The following is a 10878-nucleotide window of genomic DNA, read 5'->3' on the forward strand; positions in this document are numbered from 1 at the left end:
CGCGGCACGACATGTCACCTAAGCTTTACTGGAGGTCCACCTCAGCATGGATTTGACCAAAAATATACGCGGGACGGACATTGCAATAAATTGAAACGTAGCTAAAATTTTTGCTACAATTAAAAAGTTTGTCAAAAAATCAAATTTTGGGAAAAGGTCAGGTATTTTGATGCAATTAACTCTATTAATAACTATAATAAAAACATTTCCTCAAAAAATATATATATAATATAATAAAAACATAACAAATCCTCAAATGAATTATAAAAAGAATATATAAAATCGAGAAAAAAATTTCAATTATCGTAATTATTGTGTGCTTGTGCCTGCAAAATATCGTGATAGATGTGTTATACGCTCGTCATAAGGCAAATAAAAAAGTTCATAGTTTAGTTAAGTTTGTTAGTTTCAATCAAGGTGTAACAATTTGCATGCTTATTTAGATTCCCTTTTATAGTTCACGTTGCGGTGAAAAAATATAATGATAGATAACGTGTCATATCTTTTCACATATAATCATGGATATCATGAATGCATCCTATCTCGTGAGATAGATAAAGTAATTTACTTTCTTCGTCCTATTTTAAATATCTCAAAATTATATAATTATTTTATAATTTTAAAATATTTGAAGTGGGACAGAATGAATATTTTAATTAAAATTGCTAGTAAAAATGTTGTGGCAAATGCATTTCATACATGTCATGTCTCATGAGATAAATAACACAACCCATCCCTAAATAAAGCTTACTGTATAATTTAGCTAAGTTTGTCAATTTCATTCGAAGTATGATTTGGTAATCGGATTTACTCATCTTAGCTTCAATACATTGTAAGCTCAAATTTGATTTTTATTTTCACTTTTAAAAAATTATTGTCTAATTATTCAGGTCTTTAAATTTAAATTAAAACACCAACAGAGAAAATAGAATCCAAAATCTGTCCCCACAATAGAGAAACGAGTGGCCAAGCAGATGAAGCAAACACTTTCAGACAATCCACACAATTTTCCCACCTCTCATGTTTGATTACACGTCAATTCACTGGATAATTCTTTAAAATCAAACATATTTAGAGACAAAAATAAAATCCCATCTCAGAAAACGGTTGAATTCGCTACATAAACAGTGTTGTCGTCTCATTTTCTGTCAGAACCTATTTCAAGAATTTTGATTTGGCGCCGTAACTGTTGATGGGTTGTTCCAGTATAGCTTAGTTTAAATCAAAGATTACATCTTTCTGTGTTTGCTGTGGAATTCTTGAACTGAAAATGAGGGTTTAGCAAATTACTAAGGATTTTGTATTTGATTGAGGTGTTTGGTTTGACAATGTTGCCTGTTTCTTCAGCTAGTACCAGCTGCTCCTGCCATGGACAGGTAAAGAAATTTATTTCATTGATTTTGTTGCTGTTTTCTTCAGCTGAAGTGTTTAATTTGATACTGAAAATTGTTTTCCGTTAGGTTTTATTGGTTGTTTGATGTGAAATTTAATGATGGGATGCTCATTTGAAAAAATTTATGCTTGTTCTTGAATTTTGTGAATATAGGTTTAGTGTGAAATTGATGAAATGTTACACATAAATCTGCAGATTCCTGTCTATGGAGGTTTGAAATCTTTTCCGTCACACCCTAAGGCATTTGATTGCAGCCATGCGAATAAATCAGTTAAGAAACTTTCGAATTTCTCTAGGCGAAGAGGCGCTATGTGTATTTACTCAGATTATGTTGTGAAAGATGAACAATGTAGCTCCATACACACTATTAATCAATCATTGTATCAGAGTGGATGCACCACTCAATTTGGGGTCAGTGATGAAATGAGCGGTTTAGGGCCTAATTTGGTATTTGTAGATAACTCGAGTGAGTCTCAGCTAACGGACTTTATCAATAAAGCCGTTGATAGCACTGATCTCCAACCAAGTTATGTCAATCCAGACCTTCCTATATCTGTCAGTGGTGTGACAATTGATCCTGCTGTGGCATCTGATTCATTGCTCGTTGATGTAAACCCGTTGTCTGTCCAAAACACACAACTTTCGGATATAGTTGAGGGAGGAGAGGATGTTTTGAACAATTCAATAGAAACCATCACCTCTTCGCTGAATGCTGTCCTAACGAGTGCTAGTGAGGCGGTTGATGGTGTCATCAATGACATCAACACGTTTCTTGCTCAAACTGGAGAATCAGCTGGTAACAAGCTGAGTGGTGTGTCTAGTGGATTGAAGGAAGGATCGGGTGCAGCAGCCTCTGCTGCGCTAGATGTGTTGAGGCGAACAGTTGTTGTAGTCGAGGATTTGCTAACTAAGAATGTTGGGTATGCTTATGATTCTGCAAAGGGATTTCTCCCTCAAGAATATCAAGATGTGCTTAGATCAACTGAAGGACGTGTTGCAGAAGTATTGAGCCCTATCGGTGCTGCATTTCAGCAGGTAAACTTGACAATTCTCTGAAAATTGAAAGGCTTATTTAAAACTCACAGGTGTTGCTTTTATCTCATTAACATGTTTTTTATGCAAAGGTTTACATTGCGTTGGTGGGATTTGAAGAAAGAGTCGGATTGGACCCGAATGATCCACTTATACCAGTTGTTCTTGTATTTGGGGCTTCAGCCATTTTGTGGTATAAACTTCTTGATTTCTCTCTGTTCGGTTTTTTGTCTAGGCTCGAGTTAGTATTCTCTTTTAAATGTAAATTACATTTTTCATCAGATTTTTGCAGGGGTTCGTATAGAGTGCTGAAATATAGTGGATATGCTGGAGATTTAACTCCCGAATCAGCTATGGAGCTCTTACGAGGGAATGACAATGCTGTGCTTATTGACATTCGGCCCGAGGCAAGAGACTGTAAATTTTCTTGCATTTCCTTTGGTGGGAAGTTACTTATTCTTGCAGATCAATATAGTTAATGTTTACTGATCTGGAAAAATGATCCAGTTTGTTTCGTTTTACTTCATATTCTCGTTGACGACATGATTTTTGCTGTCTATTTCTGGATGTGAAGAATCTCAGGGATAGAGACGGCATTCCTGATCTTCGGAGGAGTGCTCGTTTCCGCTATGCCAGCGTAGGGCTACCCGAGGTTCATAGTCTAAACTTTTGATTTTCGAGAGAGATAAGAAAAGAAAAGAGGTCTATTGACAAAATAAATGTTGCAACCATCTTAATTTCTTTATGGCATGTGAATTTTAAGGTTGATAGCTCCATCAAAAAGCTGCTGAAGGGAGGAAGAGATTTGGACGACTCGTTGCTCGCTGTCGTTATTCGTGACCTCAAAATTGTTCAAGTATGATCACATTTTTAAGATACATTGTCCCATATCCAAAATAAGTCTTGAATCAAGACTCTTGATTCTGTGTTCTTACCGAAAAATCTTCATTTTTACCCCCAATAATCGATTTTCAATTACTGAATTCAATGTGGCAAAGGCCAAGCTAGGGAGAAAGAGATATTTGGACAACATTTGCAAGTAGTTTGTAATACTAGTAAGTTTTGATGAAAAAAAGTGATGCCTGAAATCAGTTTCGTAATTATAGGACAGGTCCAAGGTTTTGGTTATGGATGCTGATGGATCCCGTTCAAAGAGTATTGCAAGATCACTGAGGAAGCTTGGAACTAAGGCAAGTATAAGCTAGTGACTTTTGATCTGTATTTGTGCCAACAGCATTCATTACACAGACGAGAAAAAATAGAGCTTGTTAATGGACAAAACCAGCATAAATATTATGAAAATTGATCTATTAGGTGCATACTTTGAACAGGTATGGAACTTGTTCCTGCTTCAAAATGTGTTCATGAAGAATTGAAAGAACCATTAGGTTCATACATTTATTTCTAGTTTGTTTCTTGGTAAATTTTTTATGCAAGATAGAGACCTTATCAAGTCCTAGGTGGCTTTGAATCCTGGGTGAAAGAAGGGTGTCGCGTTAAAGAGCTGAAACCCGAGACTACGCTTACAATACTCAACGAGGTATGGTTCTGCTACTCCAACTCCGTAGTGCAACGAATCTTCAGTTTTATGCTTGATGATGTACATTGAGCAGACTTGTTTGTTCTATATTCATGCTGAGCTAGAGAAGCTAACATGCTGTTCCACCGGAGATAATTGGTCTTTTAGGGTTTAGGGTTTGTTTTTGTCTTTACTGTTATTTCGACATACTGAAAGAAGCTGTGTTTATAGGAAGCTGAAGCTATCTTGGAGGAAATCAAACCAACCCCATTGAAACTTGTTGGTTTTGGAGTGGTAAGGATGTTTTCTCGTATACTTTCGTGCCTCTGTATATAAGCATATGTTCATTGACGTTTTCTCTGCTAATTGTATGAACTCCATGTATAGGGTGTCGCTGCAGCAGCTTATTCAGTATTAGGTAAAATCATCATTTGTTTATGAAGGAAGACTTGCTCGCGGTAGCGGACTTTTCCTCTTCCGAGCTCCTCCGACTAAACGCTAACGATCCTTGTTTTTGCAGAGTGGGAAACGGCACTGCAATTCATTGGTGTTATCGGCCTCGGACAGGTACGAGAGACATCATCCCTATTTTGTTTGAATCCGAAGCTATCTAAATCTAGCATCGTTTCTACGTTCAACTATCCAACAGACTATATTCCGACGAATCGCTTCATATCAAGGCGCAGAAGACTTTCAGCAAGATTTAAGGTTACCATCTTAACAATAAAAGCTTCTATAGATCGGTTATACAACATACACTCGACACGTAATTTTTGGTTTCTATACTGTAAAAAAACCTACTACTACCATAGGTCCCTGCTAGCTCCAGTCACACTCGGGGGTCAAGCAATTTCATGGGCTGCCGGGAAGCTGGAGACGAATCGGAACGGACTCCCAATGTCGCCCTCATCGTCGGAAGTCCAAAACCGGGTGCTGCAAGCAGCTGCAAAGCTAGAATCTCAACCCCCTGACACTGCAGAAACACAAGATTTGCCTCAAGTTGGAGCCTCTGGCAATGAGGGAGTAAATATATCTGAAGCATAGAACTAAAAATACTTACATGGAATAAGTTGGATTCTGCTTTCCTTTCGTAAGAAATCATGTGAACCACGCTTGATTGCATCTTTATAGTTTTTTTGTGAGCAATGAAGTTTGATCAAAGGATAATATCGTGCAAGCAATGTAGTTTTCCTTTCTTTGATATTTAAAGAGCACTGTAGTTTAATTTACCAGAGATAGGCAAAAAGAAAAATATTAATGTGATTCCCATAAGAAAAGAGAGCCCAAACTGGGGCAATCATGTTCTTCCTCCCCTCTGTTCTGATCAAGAGCAACTATTCAGACAAATCATCCTCGGCGCCGCTGTAATTGTCGGGTTCCATGTCCTGACTACTCATCCTACGCAACCGGCCAGGGCCCCTATCCATGCTGCCACCCCTTCCACTTCTCGATGTTAGATTACCCTTTGATGGTACATAATCCTGATGAGCGTGGATGAGTGAGAACCTGCACTGTATAGCTGAACGATGGGAGTAGAAGTGTTTTACATACCTCTTCTTCTGTCAAGACTTTGATAGCAACATCGGTTCGCCTCCTTACTGTTACTGATCTAGGCACTGGGAATTGTTCCACCTCCTCCGTTGATTTTCCCTCTCTTGCACGCTTTTTCCTTAGGATTAGCTTCTTCGGAAGGGGCTGCACGAAGAAGAACAAGTCGAGCATGCTGATGGAATAAGGAACTTTAAAGATAAACTCAGAGAAAAAGGACAGACCAAGTATCTGGCTTCTGTATCGCCAAACGACACAACATACGTTGTGGGATCATCCACGTCGTCGCCTCGCACCTGTCAAGTGGTTAATGGCCATAATAAGAGAAGCAGTTGCAGTAACATGAACACCAAAAAAAGAATCTCAGAAACATACATCATAGTGATACTCGCGGACCCATGAATATGAGATATCTTCAGTTTCATCGTATATATCCTTCTCTATCTGTCACCATAACCAAGAAAAGCTGATCAATTTGAACGAATATTTTAATGGATATGTACAAATTCAAACCTCAATTTTGAGAAAAGCATACCTCATCTACTGATGGTACCATATACGCTAAGAATCCATCAGGTCTTTCTGAATCCGTGCTTGTTGACGCATAACTTTTCATGATTGCCTGCAAAGCCATATCACTTCTTACACTTACACCGGAAGGTCATATATCTTACATACTCCAACACTATCTAAAATATTAATCTCAGAATTCTATTGACAGGTAATCAATGTACACTTACTTTCTGTTCGTACTCATCACGATCAGCTGCACTCAGTTTTCTGTAGATTTCTGAATCCACAGTTGGAGCACTATCAAAAGTTGCAACCACGAAGTGGTCATCGTACCTGAAAAAGAAAATGAGGTCTTTAAAAATGTTATCTTCTGGTCTAGCAAAACTATATCAGTAAGATAGGATTGTAACACAACACCTGCGGATCAAGGTTGATTTGCACAAGCAGCACAATAATACTTCTCTTTTATACCAGATTATTCCTCTCAAAACACAACTGGAAATAGCTAAATTGTGAAAGTATATAAAGACACAATATACCTGTCAAAATCAGGTACAAGCGGGAGGATCCTTCTTGGATGTAGATGACGATTAACTGCATGAACAGGCTTGGTCTTGCACGCTTCAAAAGACGCAACAATATCCTGAATTTTCCTATCCCTAAAGAATAGAAACAGGAATCAACCAATTATTTGATGTAAATGGCTCAATTGTTATTCTTCTTGCACGAATAGAAAGCAAGTCAACTAACCTACTGTTGAGGTTCTCCAAGAGGCTCCGACCACGAGATTCTCGCAATTCTTTTGCTTGTTTTTCAGTCAAAGACTGCAAGTGATATCAATTTTTGTAGTAAAGTGTCCAGTAGAGTCTGCGATAATTCTTAATGAGCAAATAACTCACTGTTACCTGCTTAGTGGACTCAACACTGAGAGGCGATATGTACTGGGTTTTAACAAGCCAAGAGACACCTTTGTCCGTAGGCCTTTCTTTCTTTTTAATGCCATCAGTCTTAATTGGGGTTATAGGATCATCATCACGCAACAACTCCTCATCCTCAGGATCGAGGGGTATCCTTTCACCCTTGGGAGGACTGATCGACAGAGATGATGGAACAAATCAGACGAGCAGCTCAACCTAAAGAGCATGAAAGAGAGAAGGGCCAGAGAAGTTTACTTGTATACACTCAGGTCAAGAAGGTCCAGCGGTATCCCAAGATCAGGTTCAACATGTAGCTGAGGTTTCCAATTCTTCTCCAACGATGTGATTTGATATTTACAGTATCTGCAAAGACCATATGATCAGACTTGAAGTAGATCAGCATACAGAAACGCACCAGTTTAATTAATTTGCAAATTTGTGACCAGTGATAAGGCACCAAAATAGGGATTCGGCGCTCACCATAACTGAGATGGAAAGCACAGATAATGGACTAAAAAGGTGACTTTCAGCTAAGTATTCCTGTTGTGGCAGTTGAATTATAAATATGACGCGCAAATCCATACCTATCTGGGTCTCTTTTCAATGACAAAAGCTTCATCTTTGCAGATGGATCAGGCAGTTCGTTCCGAAACCTACAAAAAGCACAAATTGTTAGTGAATGGTCTATCTAATTAATTGTGATTAGGAGAGAAAACAATTGCACAATAAAAGAGAGAGCGAGAATATTTTGTTTACCCTTAGAACCAAATTTCAGTATTTTGCCATAAAAAGTAACAACAAATAAAGAATCTAGACAACTGCAGAAGAATTTACATTCTTCGACATAGTTTTGAATACGAGTAACCAAGGAGTGGATTCCAGCACCTTTCTTAAGCAGATAACATATTTCTGAACCAAAAACAACGCATCAAAAGCAACAAAGATTGAATTCAAAAATATCAAAGTAGTTGTAAAAATCAATTTTCTCATTCCAGCAACAAGGCAAAACCAGAAAATTATGACAATCCCCTGATCAGGGAAAAATGATTGACTGCTAAATACAGCATTGTGACAATCCCAACAACACACAATGTTACGACTATGTTACTAAATGTAAAAGTAGCAATGCTGCATCTTCTCGCCAGGGTTCTTATTTCACGCTAAACTTTACAGCATTAACAATTACCTCAATAATAGAACAACAAACTCAAATGAAGAGCTCAGGTATACTCACTTCAACTTGCAGAGGAAGGTTGTTGGTTTCTTCAGGCGGTTTTCAATTCTATCACCACCTAACAATGGAGTGCTCCTTCTGTCACCCATATGTGATCCACTAATCGATCCGTGGCCCTTGGTTCCAGAGGCCAGCATTTGGGTCTTCTGCAGCACTTTATTCTGTGACTCTCGAAGATGCTGCTTGAGTTTCTCCTCTTGCTTCTGCTTCTCAAATTCCCTCTTCTTTCTCAACCTTCTCTCCTCCTCCGTCTCAACCCGCCCGCCTGGTCTTTTATTACTCAATGGAGGCTTCTGCTCCTTCCTAGATGACGCTGCAGGATTGGGTTGCCTACTCTCCCTGCTCACACCGGCGGAAAGAGGCAGCGAAGAAGGTAATGGTGGAGGCGATAAGGGCTGTAGTGGAGGTGGTGGAGGAGGAGGAGATGAAGGAGGAGGCGGTGGAGGTGGTGGCTGCATAGATGGAGGCTGATTAAACTGTGAATACTGAGATGATGGATAGTACATTGCAGATGCTGAGGCAGACTGCAGCGGTGGAGGCGGGGGCGGGTAAGAAGATGACTCCGGTGGAGGGGGCGGAGGCGGAAATTGAAACGGCTGCTGTTGATGGGCCGGGGGGAGCTGGCTTCTCGCCGGAGGGTTAAAATGCTGCTGCTGCTGCTGCTGCTGCTGCTGTGATGACGATGATCCATAACCTGGAAGCTGGTAATTGTAATTTGAGCCATCGCCGCCGCTGTAAGGACCCCAATTCTGCGAATACTGACTGCCGCCTCGCGGTGGCGGCGGCGGAGGCGGCGCCGCAGCTGCTGGAGGCTGCAGCGGGTTCTGATTCGACGGCGGTGGAGGCGGTGGTGGCGGAGCAAACGTTGACTGCGGCGGTGGATGGAACGGCCTATACGACGCCATGGCTAGATTCCGAAACGCAATAGGGCAGAACCCCACAAATTCAAATTACGCCCAAAAAAGGTGAATTCGCTCAAATTCTACGCTCGGAACATGCAAAAAACAAAACCCTAAATCTCGAAAAGGGGAAACTAGAAAGTAGCGTCTTTAAAATTCTTCTCTTAATTTATTTATTCAATAAAAAAAAATCCTTCCGCGAAAAGAATCCTAATTGAACTTCTCAATCTGGTCTCAAGGAGAAGTAAAGGAAAAACCCTAGCAACGAATTTTCGACTTTAAGAAACCCGAAATTAAAAGTTAAGCAATCCAGATGTGAGATCGATTTGGAAATATGGGAAAGAGATCCAGAGGGGAATAGCGGACTCAAATCCAAAACCCCAACTGAAATTCAACAACTCTAGCATCTAAATAAAGTCAATTAACGAGCTGAAATTCTGAGAAAAACCATGCATCACTGTGTGTTCTTTGTGTAGGCTGAACAACAAGGAACAGTAAAATCTGTGGCAGGCGCTCAGGTTTTTATATATAGAAAATATATGTGTGTGATGATGCAATCTCTATTTTCCTTTTCTCTTGTCAATTAATTATGGGCAAAAAAGTTCTAGAGGAAATTTTGAAGAAAATTATTTGACAATTTCCTAAAAAACTATGAATTGAATATTTGTGTAGGATGGGTTACGTTCTATAATTGGGTAGTCAATGAATGAGTTCAAGCTGGTCTTTTTTGCAACATTATTTTCCAAATCAAATTACAAAATTAAATTAAATTTAATAAAAAATGGCCACAAAACACATTAAGAGATGCGCCGTGTTCCCTCACTAACAAGTAACAAGTGACGTAATCAAGATTTTGTCCCAGGGATCCAATTTACAATAATTTTAAAATGATAACTTAATACAAATAACACATATCTAACAAAAAAGAAATGAAATATAATGTATTAGCATGTGGTAGTTTGAGCTAACAACTAATATGATCTATGAACTATTTACTCAAAACTACATTAACAATAATATCTTAGTATTCTAAAAAAAACGATAATATCTTAGTAATTCACCTAATTAAAATCAAGACATAATTCAATAATATTATTGAGAAATGAACTAAACAAATAGTTTATCACATAATTTTTTAAAGAATAGAAAGGTAAATGGCAATATGATTGTAAAGAATTTTACATTTAAAACTTAAATCTTAATTCACTGTGGATAATTTTAAATTCAAATTTCACCATTAGATAAAGAAAAGAAAAATAGAAAACAGTATGAAATAACATAAAAATCATATTATGATTGTTGTAGAAAAAAGAAAAGAATTGAAATTAATTTTTATTTAAAAAATATTAAAAGTACTAGTATATAATTATTTTAAAATTTCCATTTGAGAACAGATCATTAAAAAATGTGTTTTAACTACTTTAATTTAAGTTTATATAAATATTCTTCATGAAAATATTTATCTATTTAATTATATTATATTTTAATTTAAGTTTATATAAATATTCTTCATGAAATGCATCAATTAAATATTTATCTATTCAATTATATTTATAGCCTCTATACTTTTAAAGTGATATAAAGGGTAATTTAGTACAATAAAATAATTTCATTCCATTCCTAAACTTTATTTATAGCTACCTACCAAACAAGGAATCCCAATCTCATTCATTTTATATTTCTTGTGCATACTAAAACATAAAAATCACCCAAAGTTTGTCATTCATTCGATTCCTACTTCCATTCCATTTCTATATTATTTCATTCGATCGTATTCGTATCAATCACCACCTTATTATACAGAAACCATAAAAGTAATTAGA

At 37.7% G+C, this 10878-nt stretch overlaps 2 protein-coding genes across 4 annotated transcripts; one reads left to right on the forward strand and one right to left on the reverse strand.

The window, feature by feature from the left end:
* Positions 1 to 932: 932 nt before the first annotated feature.
* Positions 933 to 5145, forward strand: LOC131013180 (uncharacterized). Of its 2 annotated transcripts, XM_057941233.1 has the most exons (13): positions 933 to 1376; positions 1589 to 2428; positions 2518 to 2618; positions 2718 to 2832; positions 3000 to 3077; positions 3189 to 3281; positions 3532 to 3615; positions 3867 to 3965; positions 4176 to 4238; positions 4332 to 4362; positions 4465 to 4511; positions 4594 to 4652; positions 4757 to 5145. In XM_057941233.1, the coding sequence occupies exons 1-13, from the start codon at positions 1329 to 1331 to the stop codon at positions 4986 to 4988; spliced, it is 1890 nt and encodes a 629-aa protein (XP_057797216.1). In that variant the 5' UTR covers positions 933 to 1328; the 3' UTR covers positions 4989 to 5145. The 2 variants fall into 2 exon arrangements, with proteins under 2 accessions (XP_057797216.1, XP_057797215.1); XM_057941232.1 differs by having other exon boundaries at positions 4465 to 5145.
* On the reverse strand, positions 4614 to 9758 carry LOC131013179 (protein PAF1 homolog). Of its 2 annotated transcripts, XR_009097588.1 has the most exons (13): positions 8157 to 9758; positions 7507 to 7575; positions 7178 to 7285; positions 6911 to 7094; positions 6756 to 6829; positions 6545 to 6664; positions 6233 to 6338; positions 6028 to 6114; positions 5868 to 5936; positions 5717 to 5788; positions 5496 to 5639; positions 5005 to 5425; positions 4614 to 4917 (listed from the first exon to the last, which is right to left on the reverse strand). XR_009097588.1 is itself a non-coding variant. In XM_057941231.1 (12 exons), exons 1-12 carry the CDS (start codon positions 9059 to 9061, stop codon positions 5279 to 5281), a joined length of 2085 nt encoding a protein of 694 aa, XP_057797214.1. In that variant the 5' UTR covers positions 9062 to 9745; the 3' UTR covers positions 4614 to 5278. The 2 variants fall into 2 exon arrangements, 1 of the variants encoding a protein (XP_057797214.1); XM_057941231.1 differs by having other exon boundaries at positions 4614 to 5425; positions 8157 to 9745.
* Positions 9759 to 10878: the final 1120 nt, after the last annotated feature.

Source organism: Salvia miltiorrhiza, chromosome 2 (assembly GCF_028751815.1).
Source record: "Salvia miltiorrhiza cultivar Shanhuang (shh) chromosome 2, IMPLAD_Smil_shh, whole genome shotgun sequence".
Lineage (NCBI taxonomy): Eukaryota > Viridiplantae > Streptophyta > Magnoliopsida > Lamiales > Lamiaceae > Salvia > Salvia miltiorrhiza.

Excerpts from the sequence above, each read along its gene's own strand:
- LOC131013180 (XM_057941232.1), top strand. The coding sequence starts at position 1,329 with ATGTTGCCTGTTTCTTCAGCTAGTACCAGCTGCTCCTGCCATGGACAG. Across the intron at positions 3,616-3,866 it reads TGAGGAAGCTTGGAACTAAG|AGACCTTATCAAGTCCTAGG; the intron begins GCAAGTATAAGC and ends TATGCAAGATAG. Across the intron at positions 3,966-4,175 it reads CGCTTACAATACTCAACGAG|GAAGCTGAAGCTATCTTGGA; the intron begins GTATGGTTCTGC and ends CTGTGTTTATAG.
- LOC131013179 (XM_057941231.1), bottom strand. The coding sequence starts at position 9,061 with ATGGCGTCGTATAGGCCGTTCCATCCACCGCCGCAGTCAACGTTTGCT. Across the intron at positions 6,665-6,755 it reads TTGGAGAACCTCAACAGTAG|GGATAGGAAAATTCAGGATA; the intron begins GTTAGTTGACTT and ends TCTATTCTTTAG. Across the intron at positions 5,426-5,495 it reads AAGTCTTGACAGAAGAAGAG|GATTATGTACCATCAAAGGG; the intron begins GTATGTAAAACA and ends CACGCTCATCAG.